This window comes from Labrus mixtus, chromosome 17 (genome assembly GCF_963584025.1).
Source record: "Labrus mixtus chromosome 17, fLabMix1.1, whole genome shotgun sequence".
In the NCBI taxonomy this organism is placed as follows: Eukaryota; Metazoa; Chordata; class Actinopteri; order Labriformes; family Labridae; genus Labrus; species Labrus mixtus.
In genome coordinates, this window is record NC_083628.1 from 7507168 (window position 1) to 7529541 (window position 22374).

Sequence of the window (22374 nt, forward strand, 5' to 3'; positions counted from 1 at the left end):
TTTTTTTTTTTTTTACATTCCCACTGCAAAATTCTCAAGGAGCAAAACTTTTTTACTGTAGAAAGCAAGTTAAGGTACTTGGTACTTTTTTGCCCACATGGGGGCACCAAAGTTGACACGAATCCAAGTATCCTCACAGTAGCTTTAAGTAAGGTCTTGTTATTTTAACCATGTTTAAAATGCTAAATAATCTCTGTCTAATCATATGATGAAGGGGAGTGTAGAGAAATGCAAACCTGATGACTAGTGTCAGACAAATTAAAAAGAGTTTTTGAACATCCATTAACTTCGCTTAAATACACATAGAAAACACGTGACTTTCTGTTTAATGATGGGCGTCTTCAGATATAGTGTAGCCATTTTGTTATTGAGAATAAACTTGTAAATCCAACATGTGGCTGCATATCTTTCTTTTCACATATTTTGTTTTCACTGTTTGTTTGAGTCTGGCAGCAGAAAGCTGCTTTAAGTTTGGTTGGTTGGATCTGACAGCAGGGATAAGAAAACACTGATCCAAAGATTCATTTGGCACTAAACCAGTCCCACAAATATTTAAACACTTTTAATAGAATATTTGACTTCATGCTCTAACTTCAGCGTTTGTCTTCTCTACATCAACTCAACAGTTTGAGTCTCTGTGATGGTTCCATTCCCCCTCCAGCTCTCATTTGGTTGCACAGCAAGAAACTTCATCATTTTTGTTTTGTAACTACTGAAGCCCTAAGCAGACATGCATCCATTCATTTTAATTACTCAGTTTTCCAGCGGTAAATTATTTCCGGTTATCTCAAGATAATGAAAATAATCTGTCAAGAAAAAAAAAACAGCTTTTTTAATTTAGAGATAGCAAGAAAAATAGGGTTTGATCTGAAGAAAGCAACTGATATTAACTCATTATCACAGGAAAACAAGGGTTGGTAACTAAAGATAATAACAAACTACGACTAAACAAAATGCATGTAGGGGCGCTGGTAGCATAGTGGTTAGTGTGTGGGCCCCATGTACGGTGGCTGTCGTCCTTCAAACGGGCAGCCCGGGTTTCGAATTTGATCTTTGGCTCTTTTTTTTGTCATTCCCCACTCTCTCTCTCTCTCTCTCTTTCCCTGCGTTCTGACTAAAATAAAATGCATAGATACATGTCCGCTTCTGTATTCAACACCTCCACATTACAAACTATGAAATAAGCCAATATACTAAACTTTGAAAACAGCTGCAAACATACAGTATGTGCACCATAACTAGAAATGGTCCTTCGAAAGTGATAAAGCTGTAGACAGATTTGCAGTGAACAAAATACCAGAGAACAGATGATCAGATGCTTGGCAGATAAAAATGGAAGCAGGTTCAGTAAAAAGCTGTCGCTGCGGTCGGTGGTCTTGATGTTAATGGAGCAGAACTGTCTGTCAGAGGAAAGATGTCGCAGGAGTTGTCTGCGAGGAGAGACCTTCGTAGGGTGCGTCTTTCTTTCTTTCTCGACAATCTATGAAGTGTGTCTGCTGGATGACTGGGTACAAGCACAAGGACCAACTCGCTTTATTGTTATATCACAAACTGGTTCAGTGTCTACAGCCAGGATTATTCCGGCCTGTTAACACAGTTTCCAAAAGGCATATGTTCCCCTAATGAAAGTGCACTTATTATAACAGAACATCTGCTCAGATTTCCATCAAACAAAACGATCGAATGATCATTCTAATGTAAAATCATGTAATTAATATATATAATATATTATAATCTGATTAATCGTTTTAACATAACGGCACATTTCAATGAAAACTTTTAACGCATAATCCAGAATATTTCAGTCATTCACTAATCTGCCCTCTTCTTTTCTGTTTAACAGAAATAATGAATCGTGAATTTCTTCTCAGTTGGTTCATTTTGGTTTTTGGTTTTTTCCACCTTTGCCCCTCAAACTGCCTGAATAAAAATCACTTATTATGAACATACATGCTACGCGTACATTTCCAGCACTCCATGATCGTATTTAATACAAAAGAGAAATGAGTCTAAAACTTGAATGTGGGCTCTGTGATGTCATTGTCCCTTATTGTCCATCTCACTAAGTGTCTACATTTTAGAATATGGTTTATTTTCCCCTACAATGTGTCTGCAGAATTCATTTCCTGTATTTGCTCAAAGAAAACATCGACCAGGGTCACCGTGTTAGATGGAATTACAGCCCAGTCATTTAGAATGGTAACAACAAGGGGTCTTAATGCCCAAAATGTGAGGATGTGAGGGTCCAGAAGAGTACATTTAGGTGTGTTTTGAGCTATTTATTGTGTTCTGTGTGCCCACCTGCTCGGTCTCACCATGAAGACCGTCCCCCAGCTGGCTCTGGGTGAGATAGATTTGGGTGCATGTCTTTTTATTTACATTTCTACTCCATACTGATAATAATTCCTGCCAGCTTGTTCTTCTTCTTTTGATGATTCTAAACATCATACTAAAAAGGATGAATCGGATAAAGCAAAAACACACTCTTTACATATTTTATTCAACACTAACACTCCAAATAAACACACCTCACAGCTGTAAACCTGTCTACTTTTACATGCTCTTGGTTTTTCAAAGTCCAAGTCCACAACCTAAAAAATACAACATGTATGCACAAAAAAAGTCCAGCACTTTAAAGCTCATCGCCAAAAAACAGTGACATTGTACGGACAAAAATAGAGAATATCATTATGCCTCGGTTTCAGACAGATCACTGTATTGAGTTCATTTATATAGAGACACTTAGGTGTTTGAAGTGGTAAATTGTAGTATAGTTCCATGTTTGAGTTATTGACATAGCCACACATGTAGATTGTTGAACATAAAGACACACACTCACACATACATAGACACACACACACACACACACACATAGACACACAGTGACCAGGAGGCGTTCTCAGTGGAAGGGAAACACTGTAAAGGACAGCTGGTCACAGATGACACACCTGAGGTCTGCTTTAGGACTGATGTGTATAAGTCACACATGCACACACAAAAATCATCTCTTTTTTTTATCTACAACATTTACACACACTGCTGTACATACATATGTGACATCACACACACACACACACACACACACACACACACACACACACACACACACACACACACACACACACACACACACACACACACACACAGACGTTGGGTACAGACTCCAGGTAAGGACGAAAAACGAGGCACAACGGGACTTGGCAGAGCGACATGGAATGTTTCGGTTGTTGATCTTTTGATCTTTGATTGTGACGCTCTTGATCCGTTCAGTTATCAGAGTCCTCCTGAGAGAGAAGAGGGACAAGAGGTGGGCTGTTAGTGTTCTGTCCTGTAGCTAAATGACCTTTAATGACACATCACAGTATTGCACAATGACACTACACCTCATAATGTTACTGTATAAACCACACTCGATCAAATGTTTTTTTTAATTCCCCTTGCTTATGTCACCTACTCAAACTCAGTCTTCTTCCTTAGCAAGATTTCCCTTCAGAATCAGATTTATTTATCAGCTTTAGAAGATCATTTTAAACCAATGTTTTCCTTCCAGTTACAGAGTGAGGGATTGATGTAGCCTTGAGTATTAGCCGATATTGAGAACCCGTCCATAGTGTGTGATTTAAAAAATAAAAAATGTATACATACAATATATCTATGTTATTAATGTTTAACACCTCGATATTACCAACCCTTTATATATTTAATATGTGCTATCACTGTTGCATGGCCTGGCTTGGTACACTGGAGAAATCCTGAAAAAGAAACCGAGCACCTTTAACAAGCTAGGCTAACGTTAGCATCAGCTCGGCTCATGGAGCCCTGTGGTTCTGTTTAACATGTTACCACCATATTTGTGTTGTTAATAGTAGTATTAGTAGTTACACCATAGTAGTGTTTTCAATTATCTTAACTTTAAATTGTAAAAAGATTCAGCCATTAAATGTTAAAAGAGAAAACTTTAATTGCTAACATTTTGCTAGCTTTGGCTAACCTTACAATCTCTGATAGCACAGTTTTTGTTTTCTGTCCCGTAATGATTTAACCAAAACAAGTTAAGCTTTGCTGTCATAAATATTAGTTTTGACAGCCTTTAAATATGTTATTTCTATGTAGGCTTGTGTATTGAAAAAAAAAATGAACAACTTGATTTTTGGGGTGGCAAATTATGTCAGATTATTGACTGGTGTCACTCGTGCATGCTGCTTTCCATTATCTGAGGCTTTTTTTGAGATTGGTATCAGTATTGGAACAACTCTACCAAATTTAAAATAATGGACAAACATTTTAAAGATAAATGTTACTATGCCTTCCTGGCTGTTTTACTGTTATATTTCAGTAGATTCATATTATTTGTTTAGGCTGATTAGAGGAAAAAAAAAGGGCTCCCTTGCACTGCGTTTTCCAATTCACCTTAACAAGTTAAATACTTGTCCTTTAAAAAGTCCATAAGCTGCTTCCAAGCATCAACATCAAATATTTTATACAGTAGTGATGAAACATTTTACTCTCAGTGAGCTTTTAAATGTAATGCTTTTTCAATAAATCGCTTTTCTGTATTAAACTTTCAATCCCCTTTTTTTCCCCCTCAAACTTTGACCGTAGGATTTACGTCGAACGGTTTCTCACCTCTGTGATATCAGCAGGATCATTGTCAACTGGTGACTCTGCCAGGGTCTGCGCTGCCGAGGGATCCTCACCCTGGAAAAAAACAAAACTTTCTTAAGTCAATTTCCATTCAAGCATGTGGTTAAAACGATAAAGGGGAGAAAAGCAATCCAGAAAATTAAACATTTTAATGTGTTAAGTCTGTGCACAGATAGCGGCACTTAGAGGAACAATGAAAACATAAAATAACATGGACTAGCAGCTTCTCTGATCTGCATTTGTGCAAATATTGAGCCTGTTAATTCTTAATTCTTCCCAACTGAGTAGTTCAGACGGTACTCCTCATTTGAACATTTTTGATAAACAAACTGAATCCCAGTTCAACTAATGCTTCATTTATGTAATGTTCTCCGAGCTAAAGCCTATTTACAAAATTAGATTCAGGGAGTCTTTTGGCGCTTACAGATTGCCGGTTGAAGGCGGAATACTTATGTCCTTGTGAAGCTTTGTGTGCACTGTGCAACGCACAAAGGCAGAATGGTGGTTACGCCCCGATCCACCACTGGAGGTAGTAACAGAGAGAGAATACGGGGGAAGACGGAGGCAATGAGTAACGTTTGGGACGACGAGGAACAGCGGTGTGTGTGTGTGTGTGTGTGTGTGTGTGTGTGAAAACTGTATGTGTGAAGCTCCTGTTGTATGTTCACACGCCGTGCCTCTTGTGCTTCTGCCATGCGGTAACACAATGTGAATTCGCAGACTGGGACAACAATATTTCACCATAACAGATACAATGTGTAGCTAAAAGTAGCTAAAGGCACAATGATGGCCGAACATCGTACAGAACCTCAATCTGTAAAAGCATTTCTAGAGCCCATTTTAAAATAAGAGCCTTTTCCATCTATTTTAACAGAATGACCTTTTGTAAAAAAAAAAAATTGACAATTTCTGTGTCTGATTTGGATCGAGTATGAAACGTTTGGTCTCTGTTTTTAACTACTGGTATAAAAAAAACAACTCTGATTTGGCATAAAAAAAGAAAAGAGCTACAATAGAAGGGGCAACTTTCAACTGTTGAGACAATAAAGTATATAACATGTTTTTCATTTTGATTTTACAGTGACCATCATGGGCCTAATTTGTATCCCTTATCACCCTTCTTAGTGGCCTACAAATGCTGGATTGCGTAATATTTGCATTATTTGCCTTAGGAAGGTCTAGACTGAAGCTTGTGTATGCAGATAGACTCTGGAGCAAAGAAGTTCCACTTGTATTTGCCTTTTTCAGAACTTAGTGGTTATAGAGCTAAAGAGACCACAGAAGGAGAAGGTTAGGGTAGTTGGACAAGCCTCACTTTATCATATTTATCAAGGTGTTTCCTGCCCCCCCCCCCCCCAAGACAGGCGACATAGATCAGAACACTGACCAAAGTATTTTACAACCTCATGTTTATAATTGTAACCATGACATGCATATCCCTGAAGGAGTTTTACATTTGCGCTTTAATTTGTAACGTTTTCCAGTGGAAGAACTGAACTATATATTTTGTCTTTTAAACAAGGCATGAAGCATTAATGAAGAAGGTGGGGGCGGTGACGCGTCTCCTGTCCAGCTAAGAGACGGGGGCTTGATTACAGCCTGTGTTCTTAATGAGGAGCGGTCACAGTGTGCTGACGCGCACTCACACACACACACACACACACACACACACACACACACTTCTGTGATGTGTAGATGTGACGTAGCCCCCGTGGCTGACATAACCTCAAACCAGTCATTGCTCCTTTTCCTCCTGCTGCTGCATTTAACACCACCCATCAAGCCCCCATCTGTTGACCCCGCTGAGTCAGAGAGATGTGTGCTTACTCTAACACACACACACACACACACACACACACACACAAAAGCTCCATGGTGCCAATAAGACACTGCCTCAGATTTACTTTTGCCAAAAAGTTTAAGGTTTTAATACCTCACCTACAATCTTTGTTGTTTTTTAAAGCAGGTTGTAGACAATAATTGCTTCCCAGGGACTGAAAATACAGCAGCTTCTCCTATTTGATTGGAGAAATGTGATATATTCGTTGAGACCTGTCATCCCCCCCCACACACACACACACACATTCAACTCTTTCCACCACTCATCCTCTTCCTCATTGTCAATGTTTTTCTTCTTCTACCTATCTGGCTTTTGTGTCATGATATGACTCACCACTAGCTGATGAAACGGTGAAACAAGTAGATGAGGAGATTAATCAGACTCCCACCTTGTGTTTGTGTGTGTGTGTGTGTGAGAGAGTGAGAAACGCAGGAGACCTTCTTTGATGGGGCTCTCCAAACCTGGCATTAATTTTTCAAAATCAAATCAATATTAATGACGTTTAATGGCTGTGCCACCTGGGAACGAGGGATAAAGGAGGACGATCTGCTGCCGTCTGCATGTCAATCTCACGATCAGAACACCAGGTTTTTTTAATTTTCTTTATCATGTCTGTCCCTGTCACTCCGTCCACTCTGTGTCTGTTTGTCCATCTGTGCGGCCGTCTGCCAGTTTGGCTTGTCAGGGTTCCTCATAATGAGGCTGATCACATTCCAGGTGGAGCTCCATCAGTGTTTTTATCCCTCAGGATGAAAATCATGATTAGCTGTCCAGCTGCCTTAATAACACAACTGCTACGGAGGATGCACAGATTCAATCGGATGTTTGTGAGAAATACCACCAGTGATGTTTGATAGATTGTACAGGAGCTTTTTCCAGCAATCTTAAGATCAAAGCAGAAAATCACCTCAATAAAGAACTGCAGAAAAAAAAACCATTTGTGCAGGTGTCAGTTGAGATAATAACTTGGTAATTTCCTTGGTATTTTTTTCCTTTTACCGCCTAATTGTATCTATTTAGCGCCGATACAAGCAGGAAGCACGCTGAGGACATCTTTGTGTCTTAATTAATGTTATGGATTCCCCTGTGTTTCAGCCCTAATTAACGGAAGGCAGATCACACATCACAGCAAACATTCGACATTCCAGGCAGGGAAATATTTCAACGGCTTATCATTTCCTGGTACTAACAGCAATGTTATGCAAGAGAAGGGTTATACGAGGCAAACTTAGACTCCTATTTGATTTTTTAACACACAGCAGTCCAATTATAAACCACAGAGTATCTGCTTTGGTTTGACAATAAAAGAACAGCGGTGACAGTTTTTTTTTTTTTTTTTTTCAGTGTAAAAACCAAGAGGACCATCTGCTCTTCTTGTTCAGTTTGTCCTGCAGAAACAGTTTCTGCCTTCATGAGAGTTGTCATAAATAAAAGTGAAAATGTAGTTTGGGATCTTGCATGCTGCAGCCTAATGATGATACCCTGTGGAGTATTCGAGATACATAACTTTGTTGCATTTCGTAACAAACACAAGATGTCTCTCGTTTAATTCTCAATCTGCATATTGGTATGCAGCAAAACAAAAAATCTGAGTCTGCCTGAAGCGTTCTCATGAGATGTAAACACATCAGGGACCTAATAGTGAAAATATTGCTCTATAGCACTGCTAGTGGTCAAACACTCTATAAGTGTCCTTTAAAAGTGCATTGTAGTTGTTTCAAATACTGCTAAAATTACTGTGTGCAGTCAAAAGAAAAAAAGGCTAGAAGGCTATGTTACTCTTCTATATTTCAGATAATTCTTGAAAAAGTCCTGATTGGGAAGAGAAGGTTAAATAAATAGAATAAATGTGATTAATCTATGAAAAAGAGAGACACTAAACACATAGCTCTTATTGAAGATGTGTTGCATCAATATTACAGTGAACTACCTCCTCCTTTTGACAAACCATGGCCAGACTGACTGATGAACACCACAGGAGAGCTAACAATGTGTAACGTCTTTCATTTCAGAGAAAGAACGACGCAGCAGACATGAGAAGTGAAGATGGATGACTCAAGGTCAGAAGGCCATTTTGACACAGGAGGAGAGTTCTAGCTGGAAGCCGCTGACATAAAATGGAGGGATGTGCTGAGCTGCAACCTACCACCGCTACAGGTGTTCAACAGTATCATGTGTGAAAGGTATGGACTTAACTCTTCTCGTTTTATGTAGAAGGAAATCTATATCTATTTCTTACAATGATAATAGCTGGGTCTGTTTGTGTTAAAGGCAAATGACCACGACATATAAAGTCACAGCTTGATAATGCTTCTCTTACTCTTTATTCACCCCATAATTTGAATCACAAGAAAGAGAAATGTGAGGAGTCAATTAGTAACTGCTCACAGCACACAAGCGACGGCTAACAACTTCAGACGGAAAGCTTAAATATGTTGACTTTGGAGTCATTGAAATTGAACTGAAGGAACTTTACTCTCTTTGCGGCGCCTGCCCACAAAGATTTAGTCAAATAACCAACAATAAATACATTTTCACTGAAGGCAGCTACAATTGAAGATAGATGGACATTATTTGCAGGTGGTAGCCAGCTAATGTTGGCATATTAATCATCTTTCATTTAAACCCATTACTGCGTATAAAGTGGTTGTGGAACTAGTATATCTGGCACTGTGAGCCCAGCGAGCTAAACTGGAGTTGAAGGACGTTGATTAGCAGCAGGTGTTGTTATTCACATTTTGTGCACACTTGTAGTTTATTTGGGCAAATTTGTAGTTTATTTAATGTTCTTGATAAATGTTTATTTTTAACTTATTAAATGGATGGCATATTCGACATGAACATTTTGTGTTTGAGTGTTGAGGATTTTTGGACTAACTCTAGCTACAAGTGAAAAACCCAACCAAATATAGAAATGTACGTCATCAATATAAAATGTATAAAACTGTGGCTCTGCCATTACTCTCCTGCTGGAGGCGCTAGAATGCTTTTGTCTGGAAGATAAAGTTCCTCAGCTTGCTAAATACAATTTTTCCAATAATATAAATGTCAAAACACATCTGAATTACTGAAAAAACAACAACAACAACAAACAAATAGATGAACTGTAAATGGACAGAATCATTCCTACTTTTTTGGCCGGATCCTTCTTGACCAATCCAGTTGCAGCAGCAATGCTGCCAGCACCCTCCACAGTTTTATTGGCCACAGCGGTTACCCCGGTAACCACAGCGCCTCCCACTTGAGACACTCCAGAAACAGTTCTACCGGCAACTTTATGGACAAAAGATGAAGAACAGAGGAGGGCATTTAAGGAGGTTGTGTGACTCTATGTAGCCTCTATTCCTGTGGGATAGGGGGGTAAGGGATGTACATAAATATGATACACACGTCACAATACTGGACTTCAGAGCGTAATTGTGAATTAATTGATAAATTGGCGTGAAAGATCATCATTCTTCAAGCTATACGTTTTCACCTTAAATAAGCAATGAGTTTACTGTATCTGAATTCTAGTCTGGGTAAACACAGCTGTTTAAAAATCCTATAATCTTAATAATCCTATTAGGAAATGCCCTGCAGATCTTTTTATAACTAGATTATTACCTGTACATTCATTTTGATAAATATGAACTTCAGGAACAACCTGGAGGCACATTGCTTTCGAAACTCTTCTTCAGCTTTAACCCAGTTTTCAACACACCTTACAATGACTTGTAGTGTATTTTAGTTATAAGTAGCACGTTATCTGGTTTGTTTTAAAATGTGTTTCATATGACTTTGTATGAAGGTAAAACTAGACTTTTAAATCCAGGCAGGCTTTCTTTATAGGTTGAGGATGAAAATAATGTATTACCCTTCTTGTCTAAAATAAGGGATATCAGATAACTCATGCTGAACTCTGTATTTAATGTTTCCATTTGGTGCTTTTTAAACATCCACATCTTGATGTCATGGCCCTATCAATGGCTCAGAGTTCTAATCTACATAAGCTATATACAGTAGCAGGAAAAGAGAGGAACCAAAAATCATACAAAACAATGTCAACTTCATCTTTTCTGTTGTTGAAGTGATCACAAGCATATCAAACCCATGATATAAGGTCATAAGTACACCACAGCTATGTTTTTAATGGGAGAAAATAAGCTACATTGGTAGTTAACTATTTCTTGGCCATCATAATTAATCACAGCTAAGCGGCAATAAGGTGTCGGCTATCTATCCCTGCATGTTTGGACCTCATGAAAACACACTACAATTTCAGATGTGGGTCACTTTGTCCCTCTGAGAACAATATATCTTCTCTCAGACTTTAATAAAACACCATTACATCATATATTTCTTTTATAATCCCAGCCTCCAAAACACTAACCGTACTTGGAGCCGAACATACAACAATGCAGACGTTTCCCTGGATCCCTATAACAGGAAGTCTCCCTTGGCTTCTCTGCTTGTTATGTATGAGAAATGGCAGGACCCAGTGGTCTGTGGGGACTTATGGGCAGGTGTGTGTTGAGCAAGGTGGTGAAATGTGACACTCGCTCACCTAGTGGAAAATATATTATTCTCTCTATTACCGACCACATGAGGATGCAGTGATATTCCCCTTTTTTAATGTTTTTTTTTTTTTTTTAAATGTCATAACCTTTGTCTTGTTGTGTGAAATATGATATTAAGAAGCATTTAAGGCTGAATTAGCTTATATTACCTGTTGTGACTCCATCCACTGTTTTGCCACCTGTAAGGTAAGGCAGGTGATTTAAAAAAAAAATGTACAGTGCATAAACATGCTGATTAAACTCAGGCCTATAGGTGAGTGTAAAACAAAAAGATAACTTGTCGTCACTGTAGACGTGAAAAAAAGCTTTTATTTCCATTTTATTTTAACAACAATAGTCTCAATTAAACTAATTGAATTCAGAACCCACCGACAAACTTAACCCCATCTCTCGTCATCTCGGCCGCTCCACTCACTCCCTGCTTGGTTCTCTCGGCCGCCGCCGCGACCCCTTCCTTGGCTCGAGAGAGACCCTTCATTAACGAGTCCATGGCTGCTTGATTGGCTCCCGGATGACACGCGCTCACAGCTGTGGGGATGTCGAGATAACAGCCATGAGAGGCGCTCGGTATTTAAACGTGACATTACACACACACACACACACACACACACACACACACACACACACACACACACACACACACACATACAAAAAAAAAATACACGACGCCACCGCCCTACTTTCCTCTTTGCCAGGTTTTGTCAGGCGAATCTCGGTGTCTGAAATAACATGTGTGTGCTGTTTCATACATCAAACCTGCTCTGAAGCGTGCTGAAAAATCCCACCTGTAGGATTTTGGGTTCAGCCCCACTGAAAAATCATGAATGGATTTACTATCATTTGAAGAAAAAAAAACGTAAAGAGGTCTAACACATTGTACCGCCATAGAGGGGGGGAATTAAAAGTCAACCAACATTAATTAGAAAAAATACAGCCTAGCCTATATTTTAAGGACGAATAGAAGAAGAAATACAAAAAAAATAGGTGTCCCTACCTGTTCGCTTCAACTGTAGGCTACTCAAGGCGACAATAAGATGAGTCTTCCGGAATGACAGCTGAGATTTTCTTATATGAAGAGCCCGAAAATCCTGTTTTATTGTTTCTAAACTACAACTACTCCACAGGCGAGGTGTGTGTAGTGATCCTCAAGACCAGACAGACAGGAAAGAGAGAGAGAGAGAGAGAGAGCGCGCGAGAGACTCACTCCACAGGTTTGATCGGCGCCTCCTACGTTTCGGTGATGGAGAGAGAGAGAGAGAGAGAGCGATTAAAACCCCCGTGATGCTGATGCGTGAAGAGATGCTCTGCTGTCTGTCTGTGACACACATAGTTCCCCCCCTACACACACACACACACACGCACGCACACGCACACGCACAGATTACGTAGCTCTTTCTGTGTACGTGGTTAGACAACAGCGTGTAGGTGCAGCAGGCTCTTAATGATCATCAGTCAGTGAATGCATCTGCTGCCAAACGGCCAATTAGTGGCTATATAATTATGCAAAATAACACTGCTGGTCTTTTGCATGCAGTGTCCACACATGTGAGTAAGATGTTAACCACAGCTTTGTGTGAACTACATAATGATTTCCCCCCCCCCCCCCCCCCATCTTAAATTAAAAGGTAGTTTTAGTACTGGATTTATATAATTAGTCTTTTTACAAGCATTAAAAGTGACTTTTGATTTTCTTTTTTTAAATACAGGTTACACAAAACAAACACTTTTTTTTTTTTTAAGCTTTTGATACATCATTAGAATAACAGAGATTTTATTACTCAAATGTTGATCAACTTCAGGAATAAAAATCTGATCTTCTAGATTAACTATTTGATCCTTTTTGATAGGATGTTACTAATGGCTTTGGTAATAGAAAGCCTAGTTTAAGACAATAACAGGAAGTAGTTTTGGGTTGCCAGGTATTGAAACATACTTTTGAATAGGCACTTATTTCCAGAAAAGGGCTACAGATAGATGTGGTTCAAATGCCTTGTTAGAAAGTGGGACACATGAAGAACTAATGTGTGAAAACAACTCTTATTGTTACAGTCTGTTTGAGATCATTTGGTTAGTCAATACTTTGGAACTCATCTGTAACATATGGAAACAGGGAGTGATGGAACAATGGGGCAATGTTAAGTTTATTTGTATAGCAATTTTAATATAGGCTTCATTAAAAGTAGTTTGCATGATACATTTAAAGCATGAGGCAGAGAAAACAGAGTCATATTCAACATTTGTGTATTTTAACACGAACATCATCAGACACAAATAGAAACATCACAATACATCATAATGGTTTCAGCTGAACACAGAAAACATTGACTCTCTTTAATAAATATATACTTCCAAGATCTGCAATGTGGTTGGCAAATCTTTTTAAGTGCCAAATGAATATAAAAGTAGTTAGTATATTTTCTTTGACATTTCCTGGTAAGAAACTACACACAAACTGTCCATGTACAGTATGGCCTTGAATCTCAAACATGAAGAAAGCCATCATATTTCCTCTAACAAACAAAGATGTTTTTTTCAACAGAGAACTAGGACTTATGTGACAGAGAAGAAAACTAAATCAAGCTGAAGGTCTTCTAAGTTGCAGATATACCAAATTATAAATACAATGGCAAATACACTGGCAATGTATTCAATGCAATCGACAGTATGCTGGAGTTTTCCTGCATTTCTTTGGTAATTAGAACAAGTAATTACCAAAATATTGGGACCCTTGGACTTTGTTGTTGATGTTGTGGGGGTTTGAAACAGGTATCAGTATTGTTTGATGTTCACCAATCATATCAAAGTTTAATAATCTGGTATTGTGACAACCCTAATTTACAGTAAATCTCAACATATGGGATTACCCACTACTCTAAAATAAGTTTCTCTTCATAATTCTTACCATGCAACCAACCCCAAAAAAAGGTTAAACCATCAGTTACAGCATTTTCTTTGAAACCAGTGCCAATGTTTCTCCCATTTCCAGGTTCCAGTGCTCTGGAAATAAATGTTTTTTTAGCATCATGTACATGTTTTTACATATGAGCATGAGCATTTATTACCTCATTCATCAGTCAGTCGGCTCATCACTTGGTTCAATTTCCCACTGGCATTTATTGCCCCAATATTGCTGATCATTTCGGTGTGGAATTCCATCTTTAATTTGTTGCCTCTGGTAGGTGAGCCATTAATCATTTTCTGTTTGCATTCCACTTTCCCAAGGTCATTTGAAATATTCAAACAGTCGCCTGACTGATTACGCAAATGCTGGAGAGCCCGATTTTAAAATATGAAATTGCTGTATTAATAGTTTGGAAATTGCAAAAATGTAAAGAATCTGTGATGTCATGATAAATACACTGCTTCTTTAAATCATCACCCCCTGAAAAGACGACGCATTAGACGTATCGGGCCATATTCAAGGTGAAAGAACTTCATATGATATCTCATTCACTGATGTCAGCCATCAACCAATTCTAGATAACTTAACCATTAGATCTACACCCACCCGGTTGTATAATTTAACACTTGCAGACAGTAATGTTAGCTATAGGGAGTGGTTAAAAGTGCAATACTTTTCTTTAGGTTTCCACGATATGCGCTGCTAGACGCGCCCAATTAACCACAAGTTTTCCTTTGTTTTTAAGGTTGTTTATTCCTCTTCTTAACAGACAATTTTAGCATTCTTTTCTTACCGGGATGGATGAGACACAGACCTGGCGATAGATTCTTTTGTGTAGATTTTTTTTTAGATTTTGTAGATCTTTTGCTTTGCTGCGGTCTATAAACAGTGTGACTGCGTACCTGACTGGGCACAGCTGATATTCATTAGCAGCTGCTGTCGCTCCTTCAGTTGTGGGCGGAGTTTGTATTACGCACCGTCCTTTCCTCAACCACTCGGAATTAATTAATAATTCATTTAAATAAGAAATAATCAATAAACAACTCAAAATTGATAAACAAATGCAAAATATCCAATAAATCACGAAATCAACTATTTGGCTTCAACAGTGGTTAAATGCTAACTTTAGCTCTGAGAGTAGAAGTTGAGCTATCAAATATCTTGTTTTAACCTGACATATGGGCCTGTGTCATCCCACATTTTCACATCTGTTCATCTTTTCAGTTAATGATCATTTAAAAAAAATTTGCGAGAAGATAATGGGGTTTTTTTCAAAAATATTTTTATTGTACTTTTAACTTTTAAACACACATACAGACAATTCAAACAGTACAACAGAACAAACAACACAAATTAAATTTCTCATCTATATCTCAGACACATGGCACACCCCCACACATTATAGACAAAATAGTTACGCCTGTAACCACAAAGTACGGCACGAAGAATGCCACTGCATCCAAGCTTGTGCAGGAAACAGTGTATAATAACCACAGTTGACACAGTTTTAACATTTAAAGCAATGTCTTTTAAGCAAGATTAGAAAACAACGCATAAAATAAAGGGCAATTAAAATACATTTAAAAAAAATAAAAATAATAAAAATGTTCTGCCCTGTGACCCAGAAATATCCCCTTGTCTGTTTTCTGGGCTGTACTCCATCATTCCCTTTAGTACAGAATTTGCAAGTCTTTTACCACTATATCTGAAGAAGGGTGTCCAAATTTCCAAAAAATCCTCACCTTTAACCTATATGTTAAATACTCCATTGGTATGAGGTCAAAGATTATTTTACGCCATCCTAATACTGAAGGTGGAGTATTATCAATCCATTTTAGTAATATGTTTTTCCCGGGCAGCAAACGTGAGGATACTGAACAGCCTTCTTCTATAAAAGCCCTTTAGCTGAGGACTGGGTAAACCAAGGAGCAAAGTCTGAGGCTCAATATTAAATTGAACATTACAAATCAAATTTAATTTACCAGCAATTTTACCCCAGTAATCTTCAATGTGGGTACATGACCACATACAGTGTCTATAGCTTCCCACCTCCACAATACATTTTGAGCACATTTCTGACAGACTTGGATTCATCCTGTGTCTTAGCTGGGGGGGTAATCTGTAAGCGATGTAGTATTCTAAACTGAGTTTCTCTAGTTCTATTACATATGGAGATCCCCTTTGCAGAGCTCCATATTTGAGCCCATGTTGCTTCATCCATTGTTAGGTTCAGATCAGTATTCCACATCCGCCTCAAGTAATCTGAGGACATGCTACCAGCAAGGTGGAGTTTCGCATAACCCTGACCAAGAATTGATTTCTTGCCTCTGTGAAGAAGTAAAGATTCAATCTATAATGTTTTTTTTTTTTTTTTTTTGTGTAGCAACCCGGAAAACATTCAGTAAGACAGAATTTTAGTTTCCCACGCTGGGGGCGAGATGCCAGAGGAAAATGGCCACCGTGTAAATTCTGAGAATTATTTGACCATTGGGCATGAAGCTGAACCTGGAATTTTGCGGTGCACCCGTCATGAAATTAACCTAAACAATGTGGCTTACTGAGAACCTCTCCATTGCCATTTGACAGTTTAATACTCTTAGTGATCCATTTTTCTGGTTATTCCTATTGGTCGTGGATAGAGATTGTTCGCTATGACGCTGTTTTGTCCTGGTGGTGAATTTCTGTGTCAAGCATCAATACTGTGAAACCTATACAAGCCCAGTAAGAGTCCATAAGAAATACCCACTGCGTGTTGGAAAAAAAGCCGGAACAAATACGTTATCCATATCTGAGAGGGATATATATTTAAAGTGATCATATTATAACTTAGAGGAGAATCTAAATTGAATAAATGACCATTTACTGCATGTTATCCATTGAACTCAGAGCTGGCATCTCCCTCTACAGAAACCAGATGGCCTCAACACTTCCCCTCCACTCCGTTCTGTAAGTTTCTATGTCGTCTCCCCACTCAGAGCCCCAGTCCCTGCCCAAAGTCTGTCGCTATGTTTTCTTCTGGTGAGTCATCATCCAACACGAATCTCCACAGAAAAAAAAATTCCCGGCAATCTGGCTTGTAGTTGCCAAAATTTTGAACAAAATAGGTAAACCTGCACCGACTGAGCTACATCACCAACAATACAAGCTATAAGAATACAAAGAGTAAAGAAACACATTTGGATTTAAGGTATTCAGCTAATTTCTACTGTGCATTAGCTGTAGAAACTGTCAAAAAAGCATTGCTGCATTTATGGAGAAATGCACACAGTAATGCATGTCTATCTTAGCTATAATTCTGCAGTCAAATACCTCTTGATTGGTGTGTTTATCGTTGTTACTGTAGAAGTTGAATACATTCAAATGTGAACGTTTCAGCACAGATTGTAGGTGTACTGTACATGTGCTATGATTCACTCTGTAAGTAGGGCAAATTAAAGTATGCAGAGCACTTATTGATTTCTTTTTATTTATTTATTTGTAGCTCAGCTCAGTGTATTGCAATGTTTCTGATACGTAATAGTTTAAACATCTCGGATGGTTTTGGCTCCAGACCAAGAAAAATATCTAAATCTGTACTTGTACTCCGTAATAAACCTCAGCCAAACAAGAACTTGAGCCATTATTAGAGGAAAAAAAAATCCTCAATCAATAACATGGATGGAAGACTAATTACAAGGAAAACAGCACATGCTCAGAGGGATGATACAACGACCCCTTGTCTTTAAATAGCCTCCTAGTTGTCTCAGCGATGTACCTGATTTGTAAACACCCAGTATCACAGGGTTGAGTCGTGCTTCACTCCGTTGTCAATCACATGCTACAGAGAGGAGCCACTACGGCCTTGTGTCATTTATCAGTAGCTACAGGGGACAGGCCGCGCTCATTACTGTCTGTGCTGGCTGCAGGCTCAGTGAGACGCAGCACAGAACAGCAGCCCACAGGCTCAATTAAAGCACCTGATGGATTCCACACTAATAGCAGTGTAGCAGTGTCTTTTCTTCAGATTAATGACTCCTTTGCGTGTGTTAAATATTGCTCTTACATTTGGCACAAAAGAAACATGGCTCCCTCTGTTTGGTTTTTTGTTGCGCTTGTTTAAATGTGAGTCAGTATAGATTCAGATCACAAAATATGAGCTGTTTCTCAGTTATTGTTTCTCCCTTTAGTTTAAACATTCAGTCAAAGAAAAATACTTAAAATCATTGTGTTACATCCGTGGTCACTGACTCTTCCCGCATACTGCTTTCAGTTTTATAAAAAAAGGGGGAATAATGGACATTTTGATAGACTCTTCATTAGATCTCATACTGAGGCAGCAGGCAGCAGGAAGAGTTTCTGCAGCTGAACCTGCAATGCTTTAACTATACCTTTCACCATCTTCTACGAAGGACCCCTAAATGCCTGCATGTTGGCCCTCACACACAATAATCAGGACCATTTCTCACTCATATTGGCATATTTCTTTCGTTCGTTGCCGTGAAAGGGCAGGGGTGCCAGTAACGCAATATCATTTATCTCATTTATCCGTCAGCTGAACTCCGACAGATCATTACAGGTAGGATCATTTTCTCCAACATGCGCTTACATCATAAATCATTTTGATGATAAAAAAAAAAAAAAAAGTGATTGACTCTGCACTGCAATCATTAAAGAATGGTAGAAGATAGACAAAAGTAATAGATCTTATTCTTTGGACTTCCTTGAGAGAAGTTTGCAAAGTAAATGTCTCTCAAAGACAATATCAATCGATTTGTACGAACATGCTGCAAAATTCTTGCCACATTGAACCCACTTGAGATGCCTACTGACAGCTTTAATTACTGGAAATCAAACACAAGTTTTAACAGCAGAAACTGAACAGTTTATATTTTTTTTTACGGCTTCTATCTAAATGAAAATCTACAGTAATTATCTGAGACGGATACATTGCTGTGAACATCTATTTGATATCAGTCAGGACATTTCACTGTGTGCATGAGGCAGGCCGCAAAGGGGTGCAGCAGCTACAGGGACCAGCAACAGCAATGAAAAATAGCACCTCATGACCATCACACAATGGATGAAATAAACACAATCTGAGTCACTGTTGTCATTTGTTGCCTTGATAAATTATTTTCAAAGAAAACATTTTTTTTTTGTTTCTTATATTCAATTGAGGGTGCAGCAATTTGAAAAGAGGGTTCTATGTAAACTTCTGCAGAAGGTAGAAGCGGGCCTGGCATGAGGAGAGACATGTCTGGGGCTGCAATGAACCCCAGTGAGGCATATATAGGTTTATATAGGGATGCATCAAAACCCCGGTATGAGTCTGCAGCTCTGCCCTGCTGTCTCCACTGGTCACATAGTAATTGGTGTTTCTGTTCATCTTTTTGCCCTTTTCTCTCTCTTATTGGTGTCTGTGTGTTTTGCGTCCCTGAGTCTATGCATGCGTGTGGGAGTGTGATTGAACACCCAAAAAGCATCAAAAGGAGTTCAGAGCTAAAGCCTCTTTTTTCTCTTTTTTTTTTTCTATCTCTGGCCTCATTAAAGATGGACCGGCGGAGATCTAAAGTTTAAAAGAGACTGAGGAAGATGTAAGAATTATAAATTATAGAATAAAACAAAAAGACAACTATTTAAAAAAAATTAAAATCAGAACAATGGAACCACTTTCTAGACTACTGCTATAATTATAAATGCACATTTTTAATCACGAATAGAACCAAAATAGTATTATCACAGAACATAACTTTGTATTCGATGTTCAAGTATTGAAAAGTATGTCTGTACTGCCACCTTCTGGTAGTTTATGTGAAAGCTTATTGAACCCGTTGACCTGGACAAGAGAAAAAAAACGACTTATTCTCTGTCAATCCTTCAGAAACATAAGGGTGTGTACTTCAGACTTTATTTGAAGTCACGTGATCAGCTGATAAATGATCCCCTTGGAGAGATGAAGGAAACCTCATGAGTACATTTCAGACAAGTTATGTGTTAAAGACGTTGAGAAATCAATGAACATGCTTATCTTTGCAGTGTGACTCGGGTTTTCTCCGGCTCTATTAGCACTTCATGTGTAATCAAAGAAGGGAAAACAAGGTGATGAATCACGTCTTTGTTAATCATTCAATCTCTAACGTTTTGGACTGCCAACAGGAGGATAAATCAACAGCGAACGATATTTCTGTGACTTCTCAGATGTCCATCATTCAACGTCTAGCTGCTATGAAACTAAATAAATTCATTGTTATTATGATTAAATCATCAAATGAACACCTTAGAAACGTAAAAGATCACTGACACATAGACACACTTTTACTTAATATGCATATTTCTGTGTCATAAAATCTCCATCTGCGTCCTTTAATATACAATATATGTTATCACTCTGTTCATAATGCCAAGATTTGTAGAACAACAACAACAAACAAACATCATTTGATCTTTTGACGTCATATTTTCCTCGTTGTGGCCCATCGTTCTATCAATGGCTCACAAACTCTCACTCTCGCTGCACTCTGTCTGAACATTGTCCACGCTGTAACTCATCAGGCACTTGGCAGACTGAGAAGAGCGCATGACGGGGTTGGTAATTATAGTCACTCCTTGGGCGTCATTGGTGGGTATTAAAGTGGGTGCAGCAGTGAGAGGTGAAGAGGTGATTGTCTGCATCGCCTCTGTGTTCTAATTTAGAACTGATTATGTGACGTCACGAAGATGTTTAAATGCACCGCAGAGTTATTTCAATCATCTTGAAAAGCAAAATGACTCTTCAGTTTGTGACAGCCACGTATCTGTGGCCCACATGTTGTCTGTAAATATGACTTTTCACATCAAATCATTTTTTTTTGCGATCTAATATTTGTATTTTCAATAATGGAGGTCAAATGACACATCACAGTAAATCATTAAATCATATATATCTCCTCCATTCTTACCCTCCTCCCTTTCCTCCCCCACCACGTATGAAGCCTGGGTACTGATTTATGAGAATGACTGACATTAATTGTCAACATATAAACACAGAATAGATGTATCTACATTCAAAAAGAGAAGAGAAATAAAAGGGGCAGCACTTTCAAAAGCAGGTCAGTTGTGATATCCTGCAGGGTAGAAAAACTGAACTTCATGATAAGTTATTGCAAAGAGTGCACGGATTGTGTAATATAGCTTAATTTAGTTGTCTCCAGAGCCCTGGACAAAATGTGTAAGAACAGAAGTTAAATTTCCCCTAAAAATGCAGTTTTGTTACCCAGCACGCGTTCACACAGAAATACTTTGGATATTCTTTTTTCCCATCGTGTCATGAACTATCCAATTGGAACAAGTACGTATTATATTGTCAGCTGTCACAGTTAATCAGAGATTTATTATGGAGGGTAAGATTATCTTCATCAAGGTTTTTTTTTTTTAAAGAAAAGGTGTCAGTATTGTGCAGATGGTGAAATCCGTTGCTGGGATTTTCAAGTACAAGTTATCTTGTCTGGACTTGACATTTAAATAAAGCAAACTGTAGTAATTCAGATTTCCTGTGAGTCACACTGTAGTTGCTTTGAAAAATTAACCCATTATTTGATTGATTTTAGGGAGTGACCTCAGAGACTATGACTAAGTTAATAACACCGGTGGGGTGCTCCCTCAAGATCAACCCTTAACTTACGCAGTACTTCTTCGAATCAGATTTTCCTCTCCCACCCAACAAAGGTTTTAGACTTTCTTCTTTCACTACGGACAAATCTCAAGTTGCTCCAGTAGGCATCGCTTTACCTCTCTTATTGTAAGCTGACTCTACGGACTACACTTACACGATGCTCTTTTTATGCCTTTCGAAGAATTTGACCTTTCCAGATCAGACTGCTTTTAGTCAGTGTCTGAAGTCTGAAATGTATTTCTTGATGTATTGCATTCATTGTAACGCGGACTGGTACAGACCTGCAGACACTGCACTGTCACTAGATGGCACCAAAAGACACTCAAATTGCAGACAGTGTCATCTGTTTAAAATGGCCCAACACAAGTAGAACAAGGATGGACTTGCACTTAAATTGTTTCACTTTAAATACATTATTATTTAAAGTAAATTACAAAAACAAACAACAACAAAATAAGGTTTAAGTTGGACCTCAAATTGAGTTACTATGACGTTAAGGTAAAGGTAAAGATGGTGAATTGGAAGTTTTGGAAACAACCATAAAGAAAGAAAATAGTTGTATAAGCAGGATATGTTGCAGTAATGATGTTATATTTCTTTATGACATCTCTGGAGAGATTGATGCGTTAAGCAGCAGAGATAGATATGAGCCTCAGACAACAGATCATCTTCAAATGATTCAGAGATTTTGATAATCTGGTCAGGTGGTGTTGCCACTGAGTCGGCTTATGTTGCCTTTTACACAGAAAGTCATGAAGTAGCATCAGAGGTACTGAGCGCAATTAAACTGAAAAATCTC

At 38.4% G+C, this 22374-nt stretch overlaps 1 protein-coding gene across 1 annotated transcript; it reads right to left on the minus strand.

The window, feature by feature from the left end:
- Positions 1-2481: 2481 nt before the first annotated feature.
- On the minus strand, positions 2482-12330 carry LOC132992392 (alpha-synuclein-like). The gene is made up of 6 exons (XM_061061654.1): positions 12038-12330; positions 11413-11571; positions 11193-11222; positions 9615-9757; positions 4627-4698; positions 2482-3284 (listed from the first exon to the last, which is right to left on the minus strand). The coding sequence occupies exons 2-6, from the start codon at positions 11531-11533 to the stop codon at positions 3267-3269; spliced, it is 384 nt and encodes a 127-aa protein (XP_060917637.1). The 5' UTR covers positions 11534-11571; positions 12038-12330; the 3' UTR covers positions 2482-3266.
- Positions 12331-22374: the final 10044 nt, after the last annotated feature.